Here is a 27,309-nt window from a genome sequence, read left to right as displayed (position 1 = left end):
CCTTCCCAGTTTTCAAAAAACCAAATATAGCCACTTAAAGTTCATCTCTTTTTTTTTTTGTTAGCCACGCCTACAGGCCACAGTTGGCCCCGGATCCGGTTGAATGAGGACTCATTCGAAGCAGAATTCGACCTGTTAGGGCCTTTTGATATTTTAAGACCGAAAAAATTATCCCCCGAATTTACATTTACGAAAAACCTCGTTTTCCTATATTAGCCCATGTTAATTTTTCCCTCCACAACCCCCCTTTAACGTTGTCTGATCGGGCTGAAATTTAGAGGATAAGCTTTCCTGGGGCCTGGGAGCTTATCGTCGAAATTTCAGCTCAATCTGATCACTCCTTCCCTGTTTTCCAAAAACCACATATCAAGATTTTTGGGAATTTGCTTGCGTCGAAAATACCTTCTATTTGCTAAACAACAATTACTATTGTGTTTGTATAGTCCAGCGGCTGAGACTTTAGATTTTAGGGCGGAAAACTCGGGTTCGATTCACCATCAGAGCAACTTTTTTATATACTTTGAAAAGAAACTCAGTTTCTTTTTTAAATTATTTGAAAAAAATTACGTTTTCTAAAGAGTTAAAGAGGCTGAGTTACAAGGTCGACCCTTAAAACGTACAGGGATTAGGAGGCACAGTTGGGGGGCTGTTAAAGAGGCTGAGTCACAAGTTCGAACCTTAAAACGTACAGGGATTAGGAGGCACCCTGTACGACGTGATTTGAGTATTCAGGAATTAAAAGCCTTAACACAAGAATGTTCAAGAGCGGGGGTTTGGGGGGCGGAAGCCCCCCAACTTTAACTCCTGACACGATCAGCTAACAGTTAGTCAAGCAATAATAAGTAATAAACTGTACAAAAACGTGCAGAAATTATTTGAAAAAAACTACGTTTTCTAAAGAGTTAAAGAGGCTGAGTTACAAGGTCGAACCTTAAAACGTACAGGGATTAGGAGGCACAGTTGGGGGGCTACCACCCCCAAACCCCCGCTTTCGCAGCCTTTAAATATAAAAAAAATTTCTTTAAACTGAAAGTAAGGAGCGACATTAAAACTTAAAAAGAACAGAAATTATTCCGTATATGAAAGAGGCTGTGCCCTCCTCAACGCCTCGCTCTTTACGCTAAAGTTTGACTTTCTCACAACTCTTTTTTTAAACAATAAAAACTTTAGCGTAAAGAGCGAGGCGTTGAGGAGGGCACAGCCTCTTTCATATACGGAATAATTTCTGTTCTTTTTAAGTTTTAATGTCGCTCCTTACTTTCAGTTTAAAGAAATTTTTTTTTATATTTAAAGGCTGCGAAAGCGGGGTTTGGGGGTGGTAGCCCCCCAACTGTGCCTCCTAATCCCTGTACGTTTTAAGGTTCGACCTTGTAACTCAGCCTCTTTAACTCTTTAGAAAACGTAGTTTTTTTCAAATATCATAAATAGAAATAATAGCTGATCAGCAGTCGGGACACGTGACTTTCAAAGCTCATAAATACTTTGATACACTTGGAACTTCAAACATATATATTATATATATATATATATATATATATATATATATATATATATATATATATATATATATATATATATATATATATATATATATATATATATATATATATATATATATATATATATATATGTAAATAATAAGCGATGCAGCGATTATATGCCGAAAACGTGATTTTTAAAGCTCATAAACCGTTAGAACCAATTGAAACTTGATAATAGACCATCATGTATGTAATAACATCACTCCTATATACTCAAATATCTTGTATCGATCCCGCCAGTCTTCGGCTTACAATGACAGTATTAATGGGGTTACCCGTCTTACCATCATGTGAGTACCGTGTTAACTTATTCGCAATTTTATGACCAAATACTCAGGGCGAATTGGCAGGAGACTACCCATAAGTAATATCGTTCAACCCCTTACGTTACAAGAGATCCCAACATTTGAAGGATGTGCAGGCGTTCTTCAACAGCTTTATTGGGTCTAAAAAGTACATTTGGCTATATGAAGGTGGTTCAAAATCACCTTCTGGGGTATGTGATGGATGTTCCGCTTAATTGCTTTGGTGATAAAATTACCAGCTACTTCGAAGCTGAAATATTACGACTACTGATGATTGGATCATCGCTTACGTTACATGAAGCTAAAGCAACCCATGAGTTCAAGAAGTGGATTTGTATGTGAAACTCTTTAGAGAGCAAATGGCGTCCTATAAAAGACCAGCCATTTCATTGAGAACTTGTAGAAGTGGTAATGCAATTCGACCAAAGAAGCATTAATTTCCAAATAAATCGCCTTGGTTAGCGAATCTTTCCGCGTAAAATTGACTCCACAGTGAATAAATACAAATCTGCAGGTTCCCAATAACTTTTAATTAACACTTACATAGTTTACTGCATTTTTATTGCTTTGTTCTTCATTTTCATTTTTGATTTGTTCTGATCCTCGTTGTGGTATGTCTTGTAATTGTATACTTTCTCGTGCTTCAAATTCGTTTTTGACTCGTTGTAATTGTCGCTGCCGCAACTTTTTTCAACACATATTTTTTTGTTCTTCATTTTCTTGTATTATTACTTCAAACATCTTTTCAATGCCATTTACCTTAGCTGCTCAGATTGGTCTGGTCATATTTGATGGTCTAGGTTGTCCATTTTACTCATAAGTTTACATTTCTCAGGTCGGTCTCTTGATCTTGTCTCATTTGATGGTTCAGTTTTTCATTTTGAGCAACTGACCATTTACAGCAATTGACCATCCCCCATACCTTCTCAAGATCAGAACATAATCTGCATTTTACTGAAAACAAAATAGATTTTAAACGTTTTCCCTTTTTAACTTTATTATTTAATACAAAATTATTAAAACTTTAAGGAATAAACATCAGTGTATGTATATCAAACTGACAAACCATGATCATTTGCTTTTTTTTTGTCACGGAAGCGTATATTTTGTTCTGGTCTTCCAGCAGGCATGGGCGTTGTCAGCCGTACTCATGTTAATTTTTGCTGGTTTTGAGTTTGACTCGTTAATTCTTGTAATTTCTGTTCGTTCTGGGTTTCATTTATCTATTGATGGTGATGTGTAGTAGTTTTACGATTGGACGATTTTTTACTTTATTTCTGCTCATTTTTAGTTTTTAGTTATTTTTTCTATAAGAATTCATACTATAATTTTTTTTCTATAAGAATTCTTACTTTGGCTTGCTATTTGTATACTGGAGAAACTTTTTCGACAATTTTATAACTTTAATCCTGACATGAATAGAGTTGCTTAATTTAATTTTATACCTCCTGAAATCGACCTGAAAAATTAAAGCTTAATACCATTCTCAAAACATTCTATCTATGCTCCTTGACAACCTGCATATACAGATACTCTTTTGATTTAGTTAAATTGTAAGAGCAGAAGTAGCTATAGAAGTAGCCCCGAAAGCTTCAACCTACTGTTCCCAGTCGTTCTCGATATATCTCGCTGAGGTGTCTTATTTGTAACCATGCACATAGTGGCTTTTCATTTAGTTTTAAAGTACAATGGGCTAAATGCATAACTGTGGGGGGTTGACATGACCAATATACAACAGATTGTCCTTTTAGGCCAACCGTCTAGGGTCTTGGTCGGCAAAGTGCGGCTGAAAAGCCGTATATGGCTCCTTAGCTCCTTAAGTGTGGCTCTGGCAGAAATATTTAGGGAAGGTGCAACAATACTTTCATTAAAAAAAGCGGTAATAAAAGAATTACATCATATTTTGACAAATTAAAATTCTTCAACAAATCGACAAAATGTATAATTTTTTGTTTGAGTTAAACGATAAATACTACTACTACTACTAACAACTCATCATAGCACTAAGCCGCCAGAGGCCAACACAGCTACACAAGCTCCTCCTCCATCCCAATCTATTCAAAGCCCTCTTTACAACCTCCCAGGAAGTTTCCATTTCCCTAAAATCTTTCTTTATGATTTTTTCCCAACTCAACCGCCGACGAACTGCTTTCTGTTTATCCCTAGACGGTTAGCCGAAAGGACAATCTTCGAGAATCTGTAATCCTTCATCCGCCGAACGTGCTCAATCCATCTCAACCTTTCTCTTATTATAGCCCTAGAAAGCGGAATCGAACCTAACTTTTCGTAGAACCTGCTTTTTGAAATACGGTCAGTAAGCCGGGTACCCAGACCAATCCATAGGAAATTTCTCTGGAAAACATCTAGCAAAACTTCGAAAGTAAAGAGAGAACATCTAGCAAATCTTTATCTGCATTTCGGACCACCAATACTCCAGAACCATATTTTACCACTGTCATCAATGTAGCTTCCAATATTCTAATCTTAGTTTGCAAACTTATCTACCTATTCTTCCAAACTTTTTTTTAACTGTGAGAAAAACATTATGAGCCTTGACCATTCTGCCTTTTAACATATTCATTGTTCCCACCATCTTTACTTATAATACTACCAAGGTAAGCGAGGCTGTCCACCTGATCAATATTTTTGTTACCAAACATCACCTTTTCATCTTCACTTATGCCTAGCCTTAGCAACTTAGTCTTCTCAACATTAATTTTCAAACCTATTCAAGCACCCTGAATTCGCAAAACCTCTAAAAGTTCATTGATTTTGCTCACACTTTCATCTAGGACGCTAAAATCATCAACAAAATCTAAATCCAGGACATTTGTTCCTCCCCATTTGATTCTGTGTTCTCCTACTGCCTTTCCTGTGTTCCTTAACACAGAGTTCGTCAAAATGAGCCATATAAAGGAGAAAAGAACACAACTCTACTTAACTCTTGATTTAATACGAAACCAGTTGTTAACCTCCTTTCCTACCTTAACTGCAGCAGTGTTATTCTCGTGCATAGCACTAATCAATTTAATGTATTTGTCTGGTATACTGGTATAAGACCTTCGCTAAAGCTCTACTATCGACAGGATCGAACGCTTGCTCATAATCTATAAAACTGAGAACCAAAGATGTTTGGTAACTCAAGTACTTCTTAATTAAAATTAAAACTGATTAGGCAATTCTCAAGATAGGCAATTAAAGTTTTTTACACATATTTTTTAAGTACTCTTGTATGATACATACTACACAAGAGTATTCCAGTTTTAGAAAATAAGCAAATAAAATAGATTCAAATTCCAAATATAATTTAACTAAGTTATGTAAATAAAAATGGAAAACAGTTGATGCAGAAATACCAGACTCACTTCAAATATCTTTGTTGTACTGGGATTGATAAAGCCAGGGTGTCTAATATGGTTTTATCCAAGCAATAAGCTTCAAATCAGTTTTCAACTTGTTTTTAAGATTGGAACCCTAAATTAAAAACTTATATTTGTGTTTTTGAGCCAAGACCTAAGTTCTTTCTAGCAATTTGTTTAGCAATTCTTTCTAGCAATTTGCAATTTGTAATAAAGTATTTTGGTTTCACAATCTGGATTGATTTTTTTTATCATTATTTTTTTTTCTATTATTATTATTATCTAAAAAAAGGGTAAATTGAAGCACATTAAAGAATTTAGTTAAAATTAACTAAAATTAAACATTTTAGTTTGTATTTCATAATTATTGACTCCACCTCCAAAAAAAACTAGTTTTCGTAAAGCTATTCAAAGGTTGTAGTTTCAACCTAGCTGCTCATCTTATAGGTACTTTTATACGATTTTATTATACTTGGTATGCGTGTTTCTGTTCTGGTATAATATTTGTAATCAATTCCTCGATACTTCTATTTGTCTAAATGTTTGAAGTTTTCTTCCACTTCTGATCATATTAAAAGTTTTGTGATTCTGATAATGAAATTTTGTTTCTATTCAGTGGAGTTACATGTATTAATTAGTGTATTTAAAAAGAAAATAAAATTTTATTTTCATCAGTTTAATAATGATAATAATTTTGTTCCGGCGGCTTTAAAAAATAAAATTATATTTCCGGTGTCTTTATAGTCAACCCAGTTAAAATGACTACCAAAAAAGCACAGAAAAACGGAAGATGAAAACCGAGAATTTAAATTTGAGGGGACTGAGAATTTTGCGTTTAGTCAAAAATTTATATGGACTTCCAACTTGTCTTATTAGTAAGGAGAAATTCGTGCATAATAAGAAATCACATTAAAAAAGAAACTTCACAAGAAAGCGCGCGTCAATTAGCACTAAATATCTGGTGACGCAAGGAAGAAAGCAGTTGAGGAACTACAGAAGAGTTGAGAGTCATCAACATCTTCGTGGATGCAATCTTACAGCAGTATTAATATGGCAAGTTTTGTTGTTAGCCGATTGTTAAGAGCTTGCAAAGAAACAGAAACCGCAGAGGGACGACGAATAGATTTTTTATTTATTTTTTTAAATACATCCGATAAGCTATTTCAGGATTTTAAGAACAAAGCAAATAATATGAATAGAATAAAAGAGCTATCATTGTCTGCTAAAACCATTATAGATAGAACAATTAAAATATGTTCGAAATATAACCATCCAGCACATCAAAGATCTGAAATGGGATTCAACTTTATAAATAGCAGTTGACGAGTCTTGTGACATAAATAATATAGCACAAGTGATGTCTCATTCAGGCCCTAAAGAAGAACTCTTAAGATATTGCCATCCAAACGTTAAACGCGAGGAAAAAATATTGCAAATGCTGTAATTGAGAGTATGGATAAACATCATTTTCCGCTCGATAAAAGTGTGTCGATTTCAGTAGATGGGCCAAAAAATATGACCGGCGTAAAAAAGGGTTTGTTGATATTTTGAACGAAAAAACTAATCACCAGATACTTGTTTGCCATTGTATCATTCATCAAGAAGCGCTTACTGCGCAAACATCTCTGGAAGAAATTTGTAAAGTTATGGAGTTAGTTATTACCATAATCAACTCCAGTTTAGCTAGAGCTCTTAATTAATGTCAATTTAAAGAATTTTCATTTGAAATGGAGAATTAGTTCACGAATCTTCTGCTTCATAAAAAAGTACGTTAGTTATCAAGAAGGAACGTTTTAAAACGTTTCGCGTCCCATTTTCCGAAAATTAAAGAATTTTTCCTTGAGAAGGGTGTTTACTATCCAGAAGTAACAGATGATCAGTGGATCCAAAATATCCATTTTGTTCATGATTTTGGAACGGAAACATTGTTTCACTTGCCCAGCGTGCTTAAGCGTCGCCAAGAAAATAATTCCTCTATTGATAAACACAATTTGAAAACAATAATTATAAATATGAGGGAAGCATTTCTCAGCAGATTTCAGGAACTTAAAAAGAGCAGAAAAACTTTAGCATTTGTCAAAATTCTCTTAATGCCACGAAAACCGAGTTGAAATTCCTTGCTTCGAAATTAACATTCGAATAAAGTTGATTTTGGACGAATCCGAACAGCTAAAGTGAAGGGTATGAATAAGAGTCAGAGACAATGAAGCCGAAAATGAATCGCAAGATAGATCAGCGGCTAGAAGACATTTGATGACCAGTATAACAAAAATTCACTGAATCATAGACAAAATAAGCAGTTAGAAGAGAAGCAATAGTGAATATCATAGAGTTCCAGAAAAAAACAAATCCTGAAAAATAGATGATTCTTTGACGCACTAACAGGAAGGAGGAAATGAATTAACACCAGACTTTCTTAACTTACCGTCCTAGCCGAGTGGTTAGCTCTCCAGACTTGAAATCCTGAGGTCAGGAGTTCGAATCCTGGTGTCGCTGATTCTTAGGTCTGGACCGGGGTCAATGGCGTGACCCAGTAAGCTCAGCCAGAGTCGACCCAGCTCTAAATGGTACCTAGAGAAATATGGGGGGGGGGGGGAAACACTGGAAGCATCGGATGATTTGCCCCCAACACGCATTGCACTCCCGGCCGAAGGCATTGAATCAGGAGATCAGTACCTGCGCAACCCAGACCTTTGGTCAGCATGCAAAAAGTTTTTTTTTAAGTAACTTTCTTAACTTAACTAATATTGCTAATTTCACACATAGTGACTTAAAACAAAAGAAAATTGCGAATATATACACACCCTACAAGCGAGCGGCTATATATTTAAATAAAACATATTTTTATTAAAATTATATGCTTTTTATAGTATTTTTCCTACAGTAATTTTATCGAGCCTAATCTGAATCCATGACATCAAGATGAAGTTTACATTATCTGCAGTTAGAAGATAAGCGACAACGAGAATCAATATATACAAGCATGCCACGTGCAAGGTAGAAGACAAGCGACAAAGAAAATTATCACATACAAGCCTGTGGCATAGCATGGCTATGCGGCAAGCTTGTATCTTTCCAATGGACAAACAACTTCAAGAGTATAAAAGCAGAAAACCCTTAAAAACTTTTCATTAAAAGCAAAGTATATTTGAATAAATGCAAAGACAAAACTACTTTATATAGACTTCAATACTATGTCCCCTCAGTTGAGAAAGACGAAAGTCAAGGGTGGAATGGGGGTTTCCTTATCGGCAAACACACAAACAGATCCGACCCTTGGAGTTCTCACTAGAAGACTTTTCTTTTAAATCAGGGTTCTTCTATTTAACAATAAATTTATAATAAAAACAGCTTCAAAATACTGTCTTTAAGGCTCAACCACCCAGAAAGAACAAAAAAGAGAAAAAAAAAAAATCCAATCTCTCACCTCGAAGGCCCCCAAAATCAGAAGTTAGACAAGGGAGTAGCTTCTGGTTTCAAATCACTAGAACCCAATAAAAATTTTATTGTTTATTCTATCACAAATATACAAACCTAATCGGGAGATAATAAATAAAGCAGGATCCTTAAAAAAAACCTCTAGAAAATATTTTGAAGGTACCGAAAGAATCTAGATTTGCGGCAGACTCTAGGGGCGTGTTTCTGGTCATATTACAAACCATCAGAGGGTTGAAGTCATACTGCAGTGATGGAATATCAGAAATCTGTTAGTTGTTGGAAGTGGAGAGATGATAAGCAGACAGATCCAAAATGAATGATATATTAGAACACAGTATAGCAGGAATGTGGCCATGCAACAGTAGCAAAGTGAAAAAACATAAGACAGTAAAAAAAATTCAAATCAAGCATGGGTTTTAATGAAGAGTAGTTATTTCCTTTCATAAAAATCCTTCCTTTATCACAAAGTTATTTTCGTGATAAAATATCACAAAATGTGAAGAATTATCACAAAGCTTCTTTAGTGACGAGGTAAAAACTGACATCCACACAACAGGATTATTCGAAGCATCAGACTAAACTAGGCTGTAGAAAAGGATTTGTAGTATTGAGCCTTCAAAAATGTTTCTGGTTTACTTAAATGGCAGAGAATTGCATCAAGTAAGATACCTAGGAACCAGCCACAGCCATCCATAATTCCTCTTGATGGGTGTACTTCATTCAAGTCAGGGCAAACTATGAGACTCTTATGAGAGAGAATGATTTTCCTACATTTGGGAAATCATAGGCAGCACAATAGCGCTGCCTAAGTAAAAAACGATGTTAGCACAATGTATTATTATTTTATTTTTTTCCAGACCACGGCACTTCGTATCGAAGGAGTTGTCGTAGAAAATTAGAAAAAGGCTCATTCGATTGGAAATTGGAGTGGCTTGTGCCCTTTCTAATAGTCGAAAGTTATTGGAAGGCAACTAAAACGCCTTCTACGCCCACTATTTCTCAAACACATCCAATCAAAATTTGAGATTTTGTTCAGCGTAGCTGATTTCCACATAGAAACTATGTTTTTGAGGAGAAAACTCCCCCACTAACCTCAGAGCAAGGGCCTCAAAGTGCTCAGAGGGCAGCTACCCTCTCCCCCCTAGAGACACGTGACATTGTCTAATAGCGATTTTGAGATAGCCATTCTATTCAAAATAGTCTATATATCGTATAACAAGGCTTTTGGGGTTGAAACGAACCCCAGAGACTAGGGGCAAGGGTTGTAAGTTAGGCCTAAGGGGTATTAAAGGTTTTTATGGAAGGGATGGTTGTTTAACTTCAGAAGAGGCTTGCTATATATATATATATATATATATATATATATATATATATATATATATATATATATATATATATATATATATATATATATATATATATATATATATATATATATATATATATATATATATATATATATATATATATATATATATATATATATATATATATGTATATATCACTGATTTATGTCTCATTCAGGCCCTAAAGAAGAACTTTAAGGTGACTGCCACCCTGATATTAGACGCGTGGAGAAGATATCACAAATGCTTTAACTGAGTGTATGGATAGACATCATATTTGCCTCGAAAAAACTGTGTCGATTTCAACTCATGGGGCCAAAAATATTGCCAACGTAAAAATATGACATTAAAACCAAAGTATGTTTGAATAAATGCAAAGATATAACTACTTTATATAGGCTTCAATACTGTGCCCCCTCAGTTCAAAATGACGTGGGTCTAGGGTGGAATTTGGTTTTCCTTATCAGCAAACACATGCACGGATCCGACCCTTAGAGTTCTCATTACGAGACTTTTTTTTGTAAATCAGAGTTCTTTTATTTAAAAATAAATTGATAATAAAACAGCTTCCAAATACTCTCTTTTAAGGCTAGACCACCAAGAAAGAACAAAAAGAGAAAAAAAAAAAACCAATCTCTCACCTCGAAGGCCCCCAAAATCAGAAGTTAGACAAGGGAGTAGCTTCTGGTTTCAAATCACTACAACCCAATAAAACTTTTATTGTTTATTCTATCACAAATATACAAACCTAATCGGGAGATAATAAATCAAGCAGAATCCTTAAAAAAAAAATCTCTAACTAGAAGATCTTTTGAAGGTACCGAAGGAATCTAGATTCGCGGCAGACTCTAGGGGCGTGTTTCTGGTCATAATACAAACTATCAGAGGGTTGAAGTCATACTGCAGTGATGGAATATCATAAATCTGTTAGTTGTTGGAAGCGGAGAGATGATAAGCAGACAGATCCAAAATGAATGATATACTAAAACACAGTATAGCAGGAATGTGGCCATGCAACAGTAGCAAAGTGAAAAAAGCAGAAGACAGACAGTACAAAAATTTCAAATCAAGCAAGGGTTTTAATGAAGAGTAGTTATTTCCTTGCATAAAAATACTTCCTTTATCACAAAGTTATTTTCGTGATAAAATATCACAAAATGTGAAGCATTATCACAAAGCTTCTTTAGTGACGAGGTAAAAAATGACATCCACACAAAAGGCATATTCGAAGATTCAGACTAAACTAGGCTGTAGAAAAAGATTCGAGATATTGAACCTGAAAATGTGCTTGGTTTACTTAAGTGGCGGAGATTTCCATCAAGCGAGATATCTAGGAGCCAGCCACAACCATCCCTAATTCCACTTGATGGATGTACTTTATTCAAGTCAGGGCAAGCTATGAGAATCTAAAGAAAATGAGAGAGCAGGATTTTTCAAAAATTTAGTATATTTAAAAAAAAAAAAAAAAAAAAAAAACACTGGATACCGCTTTCAAAGAGGGCTGTCTTCTTTAACTAAACATAAAACTCAGTACTAGCTGTGATAAGAGCAAATTTCGGGAGCAAACCGTAAAAGTTGAATTTTCAACCGCATAAAAAAGGTAATTAACACAAATAAAAAGAATATCGAACGAATGACAGATCCTTGGAGGACAGTAAACTCTAGTTTGGAAGAGCCACAAAAAGAACGGATCAACCAAGATAACATTACCAGATAAATATGAAATAAATTAACTAATACTAATTTTAAATATTTCAAAAGTCAAATCTTGAGTGGTAATGAGTCGAAATCTTTTCGTACATAAAGAAAAAGAGCAGCAGGTATCGGAACAGAGCCAAGAGCCGAACAAGAGTAATTCAAGAAAGTTTCACACGCACTCTCAGCTGAATCCTTTGTCCTAAATCGAAACTAAAAATTATGAAAAAATACAGTTCAAATTATGAAAATCAAGAAGTCAAGAAAGTACTGTTTCTTAGAAAAAATTGCTAGCAAAGATTAAAAAAGAGATATGGGACGATAATTTTCGGGATCATTCGATGACCCACTTAACACAGCTGTTTACTTGGAATGGTTTCATATTGTCTTTACTGCACTCAGAGAATTTTCTATTCTAAGATATTTTTTTTTTCTATAATAAGATTATGATTTATCCTTCTAGCGAAGCAAATTGTAAACTTATCAATATGCTAGAAAAGTCGACCAAAAACTGCTTAGAAGATAAAAAATAATGTTAATGAATTTTTAATGATATTTAAACATATAATACATTTTCGGGCAAACATTTGGCATGTTTCATTTCATTAATAGGCATGCTGCCCCCCCCCCCCCCTACACTTTCAAATTTACATTAGATATGGCTGAAAAAGCAGATGGTTAGAAAAGCAGTTGATAAAAGGCCCTCCATCACACTATAGACTGAACCCCCCCCCCCTAGACAATATGCTGCCTACGCCTATGTTAATAGGCATATTCATCAATTTTACATTAGACTTGTCTAATCCATTTTTCATTTGAGCTCTCCAGAATCTCATTCATGAATTTCTTCATGAAGATCTAAGTTTAAAAGTTCTGCATAAATTGGAAAAAGCAAACTAAAAAAAAAAAACTTGTGACTCTTAACTCAAAAAAACTAATTTCGTATTTTCGTTTGAGTCTAGGGCTTTTAGCAAAATCCATGTTCTATACTATAAAATATGTTATATAAGCAATTGCATATTAAAAGTATATCATAAAATATAGTAAAGACCACTCGTAGGCATTAGAGACCAGTTTTTGCTTTTTACCAAATGATAATCTATCATCGTGAAATCAGATGATAATAAACGAATTCAACGAAGTCTTAATTTATAAGTCGATAACCGAAGTCTTGATTATAAAAAGACATAAATAACATAGTTTTCAGCCTTATTTTCTATTAGAAAACAATCTTCACCAAAACTCTTTCAAGTGAGGATTTAAAACATTTCTCTTTGACCAAAAACAAGTTTAGAATTTAGAAAAATGAGACGAGACAAGAGAAAATTCGTATTCAGATTCAGAGTTTTGTCCATTTGTCCATCCCAGTTTTTTTTCAATCAACCCATAATCCAACATACTGGATCCTACAAAGAAGAAAAAGGAAACAAAAAAATTTAAAAATACCTTTACTGTCAGAAAATGTGGCGCCTGATTCCAGAGCAACAGGTTGAACTTTACAAGGTCCTGAAAAGCCAGTAAAAATACTCAAAGGAACACCTTCACGTTTAGGAAGCAAGTGAAGGTTTGGAACGCCAAAGACCTCCTCATTTTGACTTGGTAAATCATCTTCAACTTTTGAAATAAATAAAAAATTAAATTGACATAAAAAAAATTCAATAGTAAAGCTTACTAAACAAGTTCAACGAAATCTCGTTTTATTATACGACAATCACAAGAATTGGTAAGAATTGGTAATAATAAGCAGCATAATAGCACTGTGAGTCTTCAGGCTCTGTGCCTGAAATTTTTTTTGTGATCTTTTTGTATTTGGTGTTTTCCCCAGATCACTTTGCAGGGAAAAAATTGTGGTTGATACTTCGGAGGTGGCTCCTTCAAACAGAAAATGCAATTTCGAGGGTTTTTTTTTTAAGAGTCAATCCTATCACTATGACTTTGCGTCTGAGATACCCCACCAAAACCTTCGGACTTTTGAGAAATAAATAAAAGAATCAAACAGTTCGTGGTAACGAACTGCAAGTAAGGAGAGAACCGGCTCAATAGTAATCGAGACTCTAAAAAAACAGAATCTTGATACCAATAGATACATAAAAAAATTGGATTTTTATGCTGATTTCAAATATCTACGTTTCATCAAGTTTAATATTACCCATCGAACCTACGTAATCATCTATTACGAGCCTGAGAAAATTTGCATTATTTTAAAAAAAAGGGGGAAGCACCCCCTAAAAGCCATAGAATCTTAATATAAATCACATCATCAGATTCAGCGTATCAGAGAACCCTACTGTAGAGTCTTCAAGCTCCTATCGGCAAAAATGTAGAGTTTTGTAATTTTTGCCAGAAGCAAGATCACAGATGTTTTTTTTTTTCAGGGGTGATCGAATCGACCCAGTGGTCATAGAATATTGCGAGACAGCTCATTCGAACGGAAATTAAAAGTTATAGTCCCTTTTTTAAGTCACCAACAAAATTGGAAGGCAACTAGGCCCCTCCCTGGCTCATTTTTTTTCCCTAGGTCACCCGATCAAATTTTTTTTTTTTAGTACTTTCAAAAGACCTATTTATTTGAATCAAACGGGATTTGTGATTAAGGGACCATTCTTAAAGAATTAAAATAAATTTCGAACTGTAGCGTAAAGAGCGAGGTATTGACGATGGGGCGAATCCCCTCATATACGTAAAAATTTATGTTCGTTTTAAATTTTAATGTTGCTCCTTACTTTCAGTTGAAACTTTGTTTTTTAATTTAATAAAGAAACAGTACGTACATGCAAAATAAAAAAGGGCATATCAGCATTATTTTAGCAACGGCATACGGTATTAAATTGAAACTTCCAGGACTACAACTACTAATACAGCTACTACTATTTAACTGAATCAAAAGAGTTTAGGTTTATCCAGGTTGTCAAAAGGGCGTCCGCGTAATATCCAAAGTAAAGCTAAAGGTATTACGTAGGAATGAAGCAATGCCCTCTCATCAATGGTTTACAGTATTTAAGGTGAAACTTTCAGGGCTTCAACAACTACCACTGCTTCTACAACTGAGCTAAATCAAATCAAGTTGAATTTGGGCTCTGAGAATGGCAGAAATGCTACATCTCAGGAACAGAATAGACTATTAAGTTGACACTTTCAGGATAATGACTGTCAGCAGACTGCCAGTCATTGAAGAATTTTTTAACTGAAGAATTAGGTAGGTTAATTAGGTAGGTTAAAGTGATGAAGCAAGCTGGCATTTGCTAATGGCTAAGACATGGCTAATGGCTTCTTATGATTACTAGTACATTAAGCTTATTAGTAGTATGGTAATATACAGGAACTGCCCCACCTAGATCACCTCATAAATTTACCCCCTTTTCAATTGAATTCACACCATTTTAAATGAAAATTTCTGAAATTTTTACAATTTTGAATCTCGAGCTTTAAGATCAAAACAGGTCTTATGAAACCAGAATTTCTTACTATACTGCTGATAAAAATGTAATAATTTAATATAGTTTAATATTTAGTGGATAGTTCCATATCAGTATCTAAATAATTTATATTATCTTTTTTTTTCAATAATCTTTAAAATCATACCTTTATTGAAATTTATTTTCAAGATCAGATGCTTTAGAATCAAAATGCTTAGGCGCAAATAGGTCAACCATTTCACCTTTAGAATCAATAAGGATATTGAGTTTATTTCCTTATTTAGTGTTTGCACATTTCATCCCTTTAATCGAGTATTCCATTCCTACGTTTACATTTTCTGTTTTAATAGTTCGATTATAATTATTTTCCATTTTCATTTCCCTTAAAAGTTTCTCTATTTATTAGTTAATAATTTTATTAAACAAATTTCCAAATTGAAAATAATTTATATATTAACATAAAATTTACTATCAATGACTTCCATGATTGCTTTTCTTTCTCAAAATATAACACAGTAAATGTATTTATTAGCAGGTACTTGATATAATAAAAGTTCCATTTGTATATCAGCAGTTGATCCACTTCGATAAATATTCGATTTGTGCTTTGAAACATCAAAACAAAATAAAAGATATACTGTTTTAAAATCCTTGTAACTTTGTAACTGTTTTAAAAACAATTGTTCCACTGTCAACATTTTTATGTTTATATCCTAACTGTAAAAATCGTTGATAAGCGTTAGAATAATCTTCATTAGCAACACTGAAATCAAATTTAAAATCATCTTGTGGACATTTATAAACATTTACTTTACCTTCAATTCTGTTAGTGTTCAAATGGTCAAATACCATGTTGTTTTGTGCATAACTGTTATCTTTTTCAGATTTCTATAACACAACAACAATTTTAGTTGTATTATAGCGCTCACTGACTAACCTCAATATTAATTCTTTATCCGTTTTATTATCGCCTTTATAAGTATTACACGCTTCCCACCTTAATTCAAATGAGCTGCCCTTTCCTAATCCAGCTTTTAATTGTTCCGCCTTCTTCGTTAATCCAACTTCTAATTGAGTCGCTATAGGTAAACTGGGAGGTAATACTGAAAACATCCATGATAAAAACATTACATCTACTTTAAAATTTGGAGCTCCAGATTTTATAATAATATTAGAAAAATCATTTCTTTTTAATATAATTTGATGTGTAACGCCTCTAAAATCACGATTAATATCTTGACAAAATCCAAATAATCTTATTAATGGTAAATACAAATTAACCCTGTAAGTTTCTTTTGTCTTGTTCAACCTTTCAGTTAAACCAATATTAAAAGCGTTATATCATTTTCTTCTAGCTGTTCCACCACCTGCTACAACAGGTCTAAAAGGGCTTTCAAACTCATTTTCTGTTTTAAAGGAATCAACCGATTGGGTTTTACCTTCATAACAAAACATATTAGTTACTGCACTTCGACTATAGTCATATGATAATTCTAATAAATTTTTAACAGTAGTCGTTATACCAACTTAATCAATACTTTCAACACATTTTCTATCGATAATATATTCAGAATTTCTGAAAGAATTAAATCCAATATTTGTTTAGCTTCGTCATTATTTTGCATATTTGTTCCATCCAATCGTGTTATTTTCACTTCTGCATAAAGGTAATTATCACTTGGAAGAATTCACGATTCAACATCTTTTAAAATGAAAATATAATTTAATTGTTTAGATACATTCAGATTGTTTTCTAATTTCTGTATATTCACATTCTGTTGTAGAGTCATCAACAATACTTTTTAAATATTTCCCAATAATAGGCAACAACTTGATTCACTGCCATTTATACATGGAATAAATTATTAAATAAACTTCAAAAGATTTTCAAACAATGGAGGTGAATTTGCGATTGTTACTATAGGTGTCAACAAGAGCATCACCGGGGATGAAGGTTAAAAACTTTTCCTAAGATTATTACATCCAACAAGCCTTTCTTCTTTTCATCAAGATGTTTATTGAAATATCTCTTGTTATTTGAAACTATCTTTTAGAGATCTCATATCATTTAATTCTCTTTGATTATAGTCTATCCAATCGTTTCCATATTCAATCGCTCGTTTCTTAAATAATTCTAGTCGAGGTCTAACCCTAGTGTTATACATGGAACGAGCTTCACCTTTTGTATTTTTTATGGACGTCTTGAATAATTGAGAATTGACAATTTTTTAAAGAAACTACCAATCCCGCTACCATACTGTCTTGCATACAATAATTTGTTTCTGATGGATCAACGTTTACTATAGATAAATTTTATTAAACTTTTTTCAAATCCAAAATATATTCAATATTCTCTACATTCAGATCAATTAACCTACCTAATTCTTCAGTTATAGTCATTTTTAGAGCGTTTATATATTCTATAGGAATCTCACAAAGTAGCGTTCCTGGTTCTGTTTTTGGAGCAAAACTCCAGATCACATCAGAGGTTGTATTCCCATTCCAACAGAACTATCCACTAATAAGCAGTGAATATGTATGTTTTACATCTTTTTTGTAATATTAAGAACTTTAGTGCCTTTACTATATTTACTACTTAGTTCAACTCCCTTTTCGCATCTTATAACAAATCATAAATCCCTATTAAATCAAAATTTATAATTCTCTTTCAAAATAATAACAAATTTCATTGTTGCTAGATTAGATGATGACTGATTTGGCATAGCTCTAGAGATGAATTGAAATAAGAAGTTAGAAATTAATTTAAAGCGTGTTCATAACACATTCTTTTTTACATAACAACATTTACCCATTCACCCCTGTTTTTTTCCTATAATGAAATGTATTGTTTTCCAATTGATCACTAATGTTATACCATAGTGTAAATTGAGTTAAAGCTATTTCATAATCAGAGTTTCGATCTACCGTAACCGGATTATTTGTATAAGACTGTTCGATTTCACTTTTTTGCCACTAATAACAGTCAAAACTATTTATTAGAAAAGTATTTTGATTCACAAAATTCTAATTCCGATATAGTTGTTGTAAATAGCATTATAGTCAGTTTTCTTAATAATTTTATTTTTGAATAATTAATCGAGCAGCTCAATAGCTTCATTTCTCACTTCAATGTATTTCCCGCAGACTATATAGTTTTTTATTCATATCATTTGCATTCATGTAAATCCCAGTTCCTTGCTAAGGACGTTTAACACCAAAGTTATCTTTAATATGCTCTAACCCTCTGCTGTAGATTTTAAGAAACTAAGAATTGTTTTTCTAATTCAATACATTTCCAACCTTTTATCATTCCTCCACATCTTTGATTGAGTGTCCTTATTCATCTATTGCATCTTGTATATTGATAATCAAAATAATAACTAGGTATTTCAAAACAGAATCCCTCAGAATTATAGTACTTATTGATTTCTCTCAAAAGTTCTTCATGTATCCCAGAATCGACATTAGCAATGAATATTAGTTTATTCGGGGCTAAAATAACTTGATTTGAGTGACTTGTTAGTGCGTAGGTTAACGATTGATCCAATCACTGTGTTCGTCTTCTTAAATAGTATAATTTTCATGTAATTTATCAGTAATCATATTTGTATTTTTTTCTTCTGCTTCAACGATTGGGGCACCCAACTTTTCAGCATAGTCACGAAATCCAGCTTGCTCTAAGGAACGTTCTATTTCTTTTTTTTTCACTGTACACGCTAATAATTTATTCAACTTTATAGGATCCATTTATAGAATGAAAGTTTTATTGAATAACGTTCGAAAGTTCTTTCCTATAAAAACAAACAATAATGAGTTCACCAGTTTTATCCGACAGTTCATACGTTATAGGGGTAGTTTGTTTCACTGCAGATATTTGAAACCCTTCAATTATTAATTTGGTAGCTAACATTTATAAAAAATACCTTTACTTTTATTAATTCTAATCAAACCACCAGCATTGAATTTGCTTATGGATGGTTGAATTTCAACATGAGGAAATAAATAAGTGCACACCTTGCTTTCATTTCCCTTTTTTATCGCTTCATTTTCCCTTTTTTATCGCTTTCATTTCCCTTTTTTATCGCTTCATTTTCCCTTTTTTATCGCTTTCATTTCCCTTTTTTATCGCTTCTGTTGGTTTCATTTTGATGGATCGATGATAAGAATTGTTCTAATTGACAACGAAGGAGAATAACACATCTGTCCAAACATTTTGTGTTGTTATGAGTAAAATATTTCCATAATTTCTCTTTGATAGTTCTATTAAACTGTTCAACAATTTGAGCTTTCGATTCACTTTCAGACGAGAACCAATGAATTTCATGACTCTTAAAAGATGCTTGAACATTTTTCATAACAAATTCTTTACCTTTATCTGTTCGTAATTTTATAGGTTTTTCATTTTTAAACAAATCGGTAAAAGCATTAGTAATTTCCTTACCTGTTTTAGCCTTTAAAGGAATACACCAAGCATATTTATTAAAACAATCAATGAGTGTAAGAGTAAAATTAAAATTATTATTTTCACTCTTATACTGCTGCATATCAACCAAATCAGCTTGCCACTGATCATTGACACTATGAATGTAAACGCATCTTCTTTTAAATGTATGATAAGCTGGATGGTGTAAAGAATAGCTATTCTGATTTTGCAAAAGTTCTTTAATTTTGTTTTTGGTACACTAAACTCATGTTATTTTAATTTTCTATTTAAATCATCAATCCCTGAAAAGTTCTAAAATTTTGTTTTCTACGCTACTCTTGCCAGTACAAATACTGCTTCCTTTTATCCAGGGTATTTGCCTGTTGCTTCATTTTTTAAAAACAATGTTTCTTGCAACCACAGAGTGTAGAAATACCTTTAATGATTGGCATATCATTTCTTTTTTAAACTGTCTGAGCTAAAGGCTCAGTTGCAGCAACCTCTTTCCATCGCATACGATAAATCTCCATTTATTACAAATTGAAATTATTAAATAAATTTAAATTATTAAAAATATTAATAAACACTAACAGATTTCCGCGTTCTCAAGAAAGTCTCAAGAATAGTAAATAGAAAGCAATAATTGAATAAGCTTGACTATTTGTAAGATTTGGAATTTTGTTTAATAATTTTGATATCATTTGAAGCAAATGATCATTTGAAGCAATTGATTTATAGAGCAATTAACGAGAGCTGCTACTAAAATGCTACTCAGTTTTTTTAATAGTGATTTTTTTAATAGTCAGCTCCTAATAAATGGCAGATATTGCCGAAGTGATTAAAAGTTGTTTACAACGAAAATCCATATTCGTCAAGATAAAAAATAAACTATCATGTTGCACAATTCACGAATTACGCGCAGCAGCGAAACTATTTGATATAGTAGCTGTTGGTAGAAATGATGAAATATTAAGTAAAATAAATAAGCGTTTTAATAATAAAAAATTACTTGAAGATAATCTAATTGAGTTAGAGCGTAATGCAAAGCTCCGAGATGATAAGAAACCCTACAGATTTAATATTATTTCAGATTTAATAACGAGGCTAGAAAATGAAATCAAAGAAAAGAATAAAATTATTTCAGATTTAAAACTTAGTGTACGAAATAAAGATATTACTAAACTTAAAAATTTTTAAATCAAAACAGATTTCATATGCTGGGAATCATAATGAAGTGAAGAATAAATTAAAAAGTAAATTTCAATAACCAAATAGAAATAAATAAAAAGGATGTTGATAAAAAATCGACAATTCATTCGAGATGTAACTGGTAGAGTGTTAAAAAATAATGGAATATTGATGTTTCAAATTTATTTATAAATAAGAAAAAAATACGAGAAGTTCAAGATATCATGGAGTATATGTTTAAAGAAGACGAACACGATAATAATCCAAGTATTCAATGGATTAGAGAAAATTCCTTTTCAGTTAATATTTTAACGAATGCAAATGGAGCTGTTTTTGGATCACTTTTTGACTCTCTTATTAGAGATTTAAAAGTAGAATGAATGATAGAGATAGTTACAGAGTTCAGTTTACAACAGGTGTAATATTTTTTTTCCGGAGGATAATGAAGAGCTCATACCTATCCATTATCATAGCTATTCCTGAATTTTTATTAAAAATAGTGATATCAATCAAAGTTATCTAAATAGTAATCACAGGAACATAATACAATAGTCATAGAGGATACACCCAGATCAGGCTTAAAATTTGAAAGAATCGATGGAATAGACTATAAAATTATAAGATTACCAAATTATATGGGAGGCACTTATAACGAAATACCTAATTTTGTAAAAAAAAAACAAAAAAATCTTGCATTAACATAAAAAATAATAATAGTAAATGCTTTCTTTGGTCAATAATCGCTCATCTTCACCCAGCGAATGATAGAAATGTTGATTGACTATCAAAATATAAACCCTATCAAAATGAATTCAACTTTAAAGGGAATGCTAATTTTCCTATGGATATTCAGGATATGTATAAGCTTGAAAACAACTATAATATTAAAATGTGTTTATTTGAAATAAGAAAAAATAAAGTACTTAGAGCTCATATTCCTAAAACTAAGATGAATGGAAAAACTGCTACACATGTGATTAATTCGCTCTATTTTGATAATCATTATTTTCATTTAAAGATTTAAGTAGATTACTTGCATCCCAAATATCAAAAACTAAATGAAAAATTCATTTATGTATATTCTGTGGAAGACGCGTTAATAAACAAGACACATTTGAAAAGCATAATAAAAAAGAAAACTGTGAAGATCCCGACATCATTCTGCCAGAACCAGGATCTAAAATTGAATTTGAAAATATAGCTAAACAAATGAAAGTACACGATTGCATAATAAAAAATTTAATCAAAAGAAAGGAAAAAGACAATTAAAGTAGCAGAGCAAAAGTCATTTGCTTATGGATTCCAAATAACTTGTTCTTTTGATACAACACAAAATAAATATTAGGAATACTTTGGTGCAGATACTAGCGGACATTTTGTAACTACAATGACAGAAGCACAGTTCATATAATTATCCAGTAAGCTTATCGCAGATCATTTCTGGTCTTCGTTCTCGGTGCGAAAAAAAGCTCCTCCCACTAATTCGTGCAGTTATTAATAGCGGGTTTCCACTTGTTTCCGATTGTTTCGCGTCTGACTTGTCTACCCGTGAAAAGATCTGACGCCGCTTATGTTTCTACGTTCTCTGGAGCACTCGCACCCCGGTCCGGGTTTTTATAATGGGTGAGATAGGGAATGATCATACTGGATAATTATATGAACTGTGGACAGAAGTGTGTACAGAAACAGTCAAAGAGTATAAATATAGACAGAGAGATCATGGTTTTACACAAGAACAAGTAAGAGAAAAGTTGAACAATAAAACTAATAAAAGCTGTCATATTTGTGAAAAAGAAACAATAGATAATAATTTTCATTTAGATCATGATCGTACGACTGGTAATATACGTGGGTTTGCTCATGCTGAATGTAATAGGAAATTTAGAATTCCTAAGCATATCTATATTGTAATGCAAAATCTCTCTAAAAGCTGTAATATTTGTGAAAAGGAAACAATAGATAATAATTTTCATTTAGATCACGATCATATGACTGGTAATATACGTGGGTTTACTCATGATGAATGTAATAGAAAATTTAGAATTCCCAAGCATATCTATATTGTAATGCAAAATCTCTCTAAAAGCTGTCATATTTGTGAAAAGGAAACAATAGATAATAATTTTCATTTAGATCACGATCATACGACTGGTAATATACGTGGGTTTGCTCATGATGAATGTAATAGAAAATTTAGAATTCCCAAGCATATCTATATTGCAATGCAAACTCTCTCTAAAAGCTGTCGTATTTGTGAAAAGGAAACAATACATAATAATTTTCATTTAGATCACGATCATACGACTGGTAATATACGTGGGTTTACTCATGATGAATGTAATAGAAAATTTAGAATTCCCAAGCATATCTATATTGTAATGCAAAATCTCTTAAAAGCTGTCATATTTGTTAAAAGGAAACAATAGATAATAATTTTCATTTAGATCATGATCATACGACTGGTAATATACGTGGGTTTACTCATGATGAATGTAATAGAAAATTTAGAATTCCCAAGCATATCTATATTGTAATGCAAAATCTCTCTAAAAGCTGTCATATTTGTGAAAAGGAAACAATAGATAATAATTTTCATTTAGATCACGATCATACGACTGGTAATATACGTGGGTTTGCTCATGCTGAATGTAATAGGAAATTTAGAATTCCTAAGCATATCTATATTGTAATGCAAAATCTCTCTAAAAGCTGTCATATTTGTGAAAAGGAAACAATAGATAATAATTTTCATTTAGATCACGATCATACGACTGGTAATATACGTGGGTTTACTCATGATGAAAGTAATAGAAAATTTAGAATTCCCAAGCATATCTATATTGCAATGCAAAATCTCTCTAAAAGCTGTCGTATTTGTGAAAAGGAAACAATAGACAATAATTTTCATTTAGATCACGATCATACGACTGGTAATATACGTGGGTTTACTCATGATGAATGTAATAGAAAATTTAGAATTCCCAAGCATATCTATATTGCAATGCAAAGTCTCTCTAAAAGCTGTCGTATTTGTGAAAAGGAAACAATAGATAATAATTTTCATTTAGATTACGATCATACGACTGGTAATATACGTGGGTTTACTCATGATGAATGTAATAGAAAATTTAGAATTCCCAAGCATATCTATATTGCAATGCAAAGTCTCTCTAAAAGCTGTCGTATTTGTGAAAAGGAAACAATAGATAATAATTTTCATTTAGATCACGATCATACGACTGGTAATATACGTGGGTTTACTCATGATGAATGTAATAGAAAATTTAGAATTCCGAAGCATATCTATATTGCAATGCAAAATCTCTCTAAAAGCTGTCGTATTTGTGAAAAGGAAACAATAGATAATAATTTTCATTTAGATCACGAACATACGACTGGTAATATACGTGGGTTTACTCATGATGGATGTAATAGAAAATTTAGAATTCCCAAGCATATCTATATTGTAATGCAAAATCTCTCTAAAAGCTGTCATATTTGTGAAAAGGAAACAATAGATAATAATTTTCATTTAGATCACGATCATACGACTGGTAATATACGTGGGTTTACTCATGATGAATGTAATAGAAAATTTAGAATTCCCAAGCATATCTATATTGCAATGCAAAATCTCTCTAAAAGCTGTCATATTTGTGAAAAGGAAACAATAGATAATAATTTTCATTTAGATCACGATCATACGACTGGTAATATACGTGGGTTTACTCATGATGAATGTAATAGAAAATTTAGAATTCCCAAGCATATCTATATTGCAATGCAAAATCTCTCTAAAACCTGTCATATTTGTGAAAAGGAAACAATACATAATAATTTTCATTTAGATCACGATCATACGACTGGTAATATACGTGGGTTTACTCATGATGAAAGTAATAGAAAATTTAGAATTCCCAAGCATATCTATATTGTAATGCAAAATCTCTCTAAAAGCTGTCATATTTGTGAAAAGGAAACAATAGATAATAATTTTCATTTAGATCACGATCATACGACTGGTAATATACGTGGGTTTACTCATGATGAATGTAATAGAAAATTTAGAATTCCCAAGCATATCTATATTGCAATGCAAAATCTCTCTAAAAGCTGTCGTATTTGTGAAAAGGAAACAATAGATAATAATTTTCATTTAGATCACGATCATACGACTGGTAATATACGTGGGTTTACTCATGATGAATGTAATAGAAAATTTAGAATTCCCAAGCATATCTATATTGTAATGCAAAATCTCTCTAAAAGCTGTCATATTTGTGAAAAGGAAACAATAGATAATAATTTTCATTTAGATCACGATCATACGACTGGTAATATACGTGGGTTTGCTCATGCTGAATGTAATAGTAAATTTAGAATTCCTAAGCATATCTATATTGTAATGCAAAATCTCTCTAAAAGCTGTCATATTTGTGAAAAGGAAACAATAGATAATAATTTTCATTTAGATCACGATCATACGACTGGTAATATACGTGGGTTTACTCATGATGAAAGTAATAGAAAATTTAGAATTCCCAAGCATATTTATATTGCAATGCAAAATCTCTCTAAAAGCTGTCGTATTTGTGAAAAGGAAACAATAGATAATAATTTTCATTTAGATCACGATCATATGACTGGTAATATACGTGGGTTTACTCATGATGAATGTAATAGAAAATTTAGAATTCCCAAGCATATCTATATTGCAATGCAAAATCTCTCTAAAAGCTGTCGTATTTGTGAAAAGGAAACAATAGATAATAATTTTCATTTAGATCACGATCATACGACTGGTAATATACGTGGGTTTACTCATGATGAATGTAATAGAAAATTTAGAATTCCCAAGCATATCTATAATGCAATGCAAAATCTCTCTAAAAGCTGTCGTATTTGTGAAAAGGAAACAATAGATAATAATTTTCATTTAGATCACGATCATACGACTGGTAATATACGTGGGTTTACTCATGATGAATGTAATAGAAAATTTAGAATTCCCAAGCATATCTATATTGCAATGCAAAATCTCTCTAAAAGCTGTCGTATTTGTGAAAAGGAAACAATAGATAATAATTTTCATTTAGATCACGATCATACGACTGGTAATATACGTGGGTTTACTCATGATGAATGTAATAGAAAATTTAGAATTCCCAAGCATATCTATATTGTAATGCAAAATCTCTCTAAAAGCTGTCATATTTGTGAAAAGGAAACAATAGATAATAATTTTCATTTAGATCACGATCATACGACTGGTAATATACGTGGGTTTACTCATGATGAATGTAATAGAAAATTTAGAATTCCCAAGCATATCTATATTGCAATGCAAAATCTCTCTAAAAGCTGTCATATTTGTGAAAAGGAAACAATAGATAATAATTTTCACTTAGATCACGATCATACGACTGGTAATATACGTGGGTTTACTCATGATGAATGTAATAGAAAATTTAGAATTCCCAAGCAAATCTATATTGCAATGCAAAATCTCTGTAAAAGCTGTCATATTTGTGAAAAGGAAACAATACATAATAATTTTCATTTAGATCACGATCATACGACTGGTAATATACGTGGGTTTACTCATGATGAAAGTAATGGAAAATTTAGAATTCCCAAGCATATCTATATCGTAATGCAAAATCTCTCTAAAAGCTGTCATATTTGTGAAAAGGAAACAATAGATAATAATTTTCATTTAGATCACGATCATACGACTGGTAATATACGTGGGTTTACTCATGATGAATGTAATAGAAAATTTAGAATTCCCAAGCATATCTATATTGAAATGCAAAATCTCTCTAAAAGCTGTCATATTTATGAAAAGGAAACAATACATAATAATTTTCATTTAGATCACGATCATACGACTGGTAATATACGTGGGTTTACTCATGATGAAAGTAATAGAAAATTTAGAATTCCCAAGCATATCTATATTGTAATGCAAAATCTCTCTAAAAGCTGTCATATTTGTGAAAAGGAAACAATAGATAATAATTTTCATTTAGATCACGATCATACGACTGGTAATATACGTGGGTTTACTCATGATGAATGTAATAGAAAATTTAGAATTCCCAAGCATATCTATATTGCAATGCAAAATCTCTCTAAAAGCTGTCATATTTGTGAAAAGGAAACAATAGATAATAATTTTCATTTAGATCACGATCATACGACTGGTAATATACGTGGGTTTACTCATGATGAATGTAATAGAAAATTTAGAATTCCCAAGCATATCTATATTGCAATGCAAAATCTCTCTAAAAGCTGTCGTATTTGTGAAAAGGAAACAATAGATAATAATTTTCATTTAGATCACGATCATACGACTGGTAATATACGTGGGTTTACTCATGATGAATGTAATAGAAAATTTAGAATTCCCAAGCATATCTATATTGCAATGCAAAATCTCTCTAAAAGCTGTCATATTTGTGAAAAGGAAACAATAGATAATAATTTTCATTTAGATCACGATCATACGACTGGTAATATACGTGGGTTTACTCATGATGAATGTAATGAAAATTTAGAATTCCCAAGCATATCTATATTGCAATGCAAAATC

The 27,309-nt window shown here is 32.1% G+C and overlaps 1 protein-coding gene across 1 annotated transcript in view; it reads right to left on the bottom strand.

Moving 5' to 3' along the window:
• The window catches only part of LOC148944898 (uncharacterized), a 192,450-nt gene that overhangs the window by 66,645 nt on the left and 98,496 nt on the right, over positions 1-27,309 (bottom strand). The window contains exon 6 of the mRNA XM_089098888.1: positions 13,131-13,298. Within this exon, the coding sequence (XP_088955014.1) occupies positions 13,131-13,298 (168 nt within the window). The remainder of the gene's footprint in view (positions 1-13,130; positions 13,299-27,309) is intronic.

Source organism: Artemia sp. Qi Xiang Cuo, chromosome 13, assembly GCF_049724085.1.
Source record: "Artemia sp. Qi Xiang Cuo chromosome 13, ASM4972408v1, whole genome shotgun sequence".
Taxonomy (NCBI): Eukaryota; Metazoa; Arthropoda; class Branchiopoda; order Anostraca; family Artemiidae; genus Artemia; species Artemia sp. Qi Xiang Cuo.
Note: the sequence above shows the minus strand (reverse complement) of the source record. Positions and strands in the feature narration are given on the sequence as shown.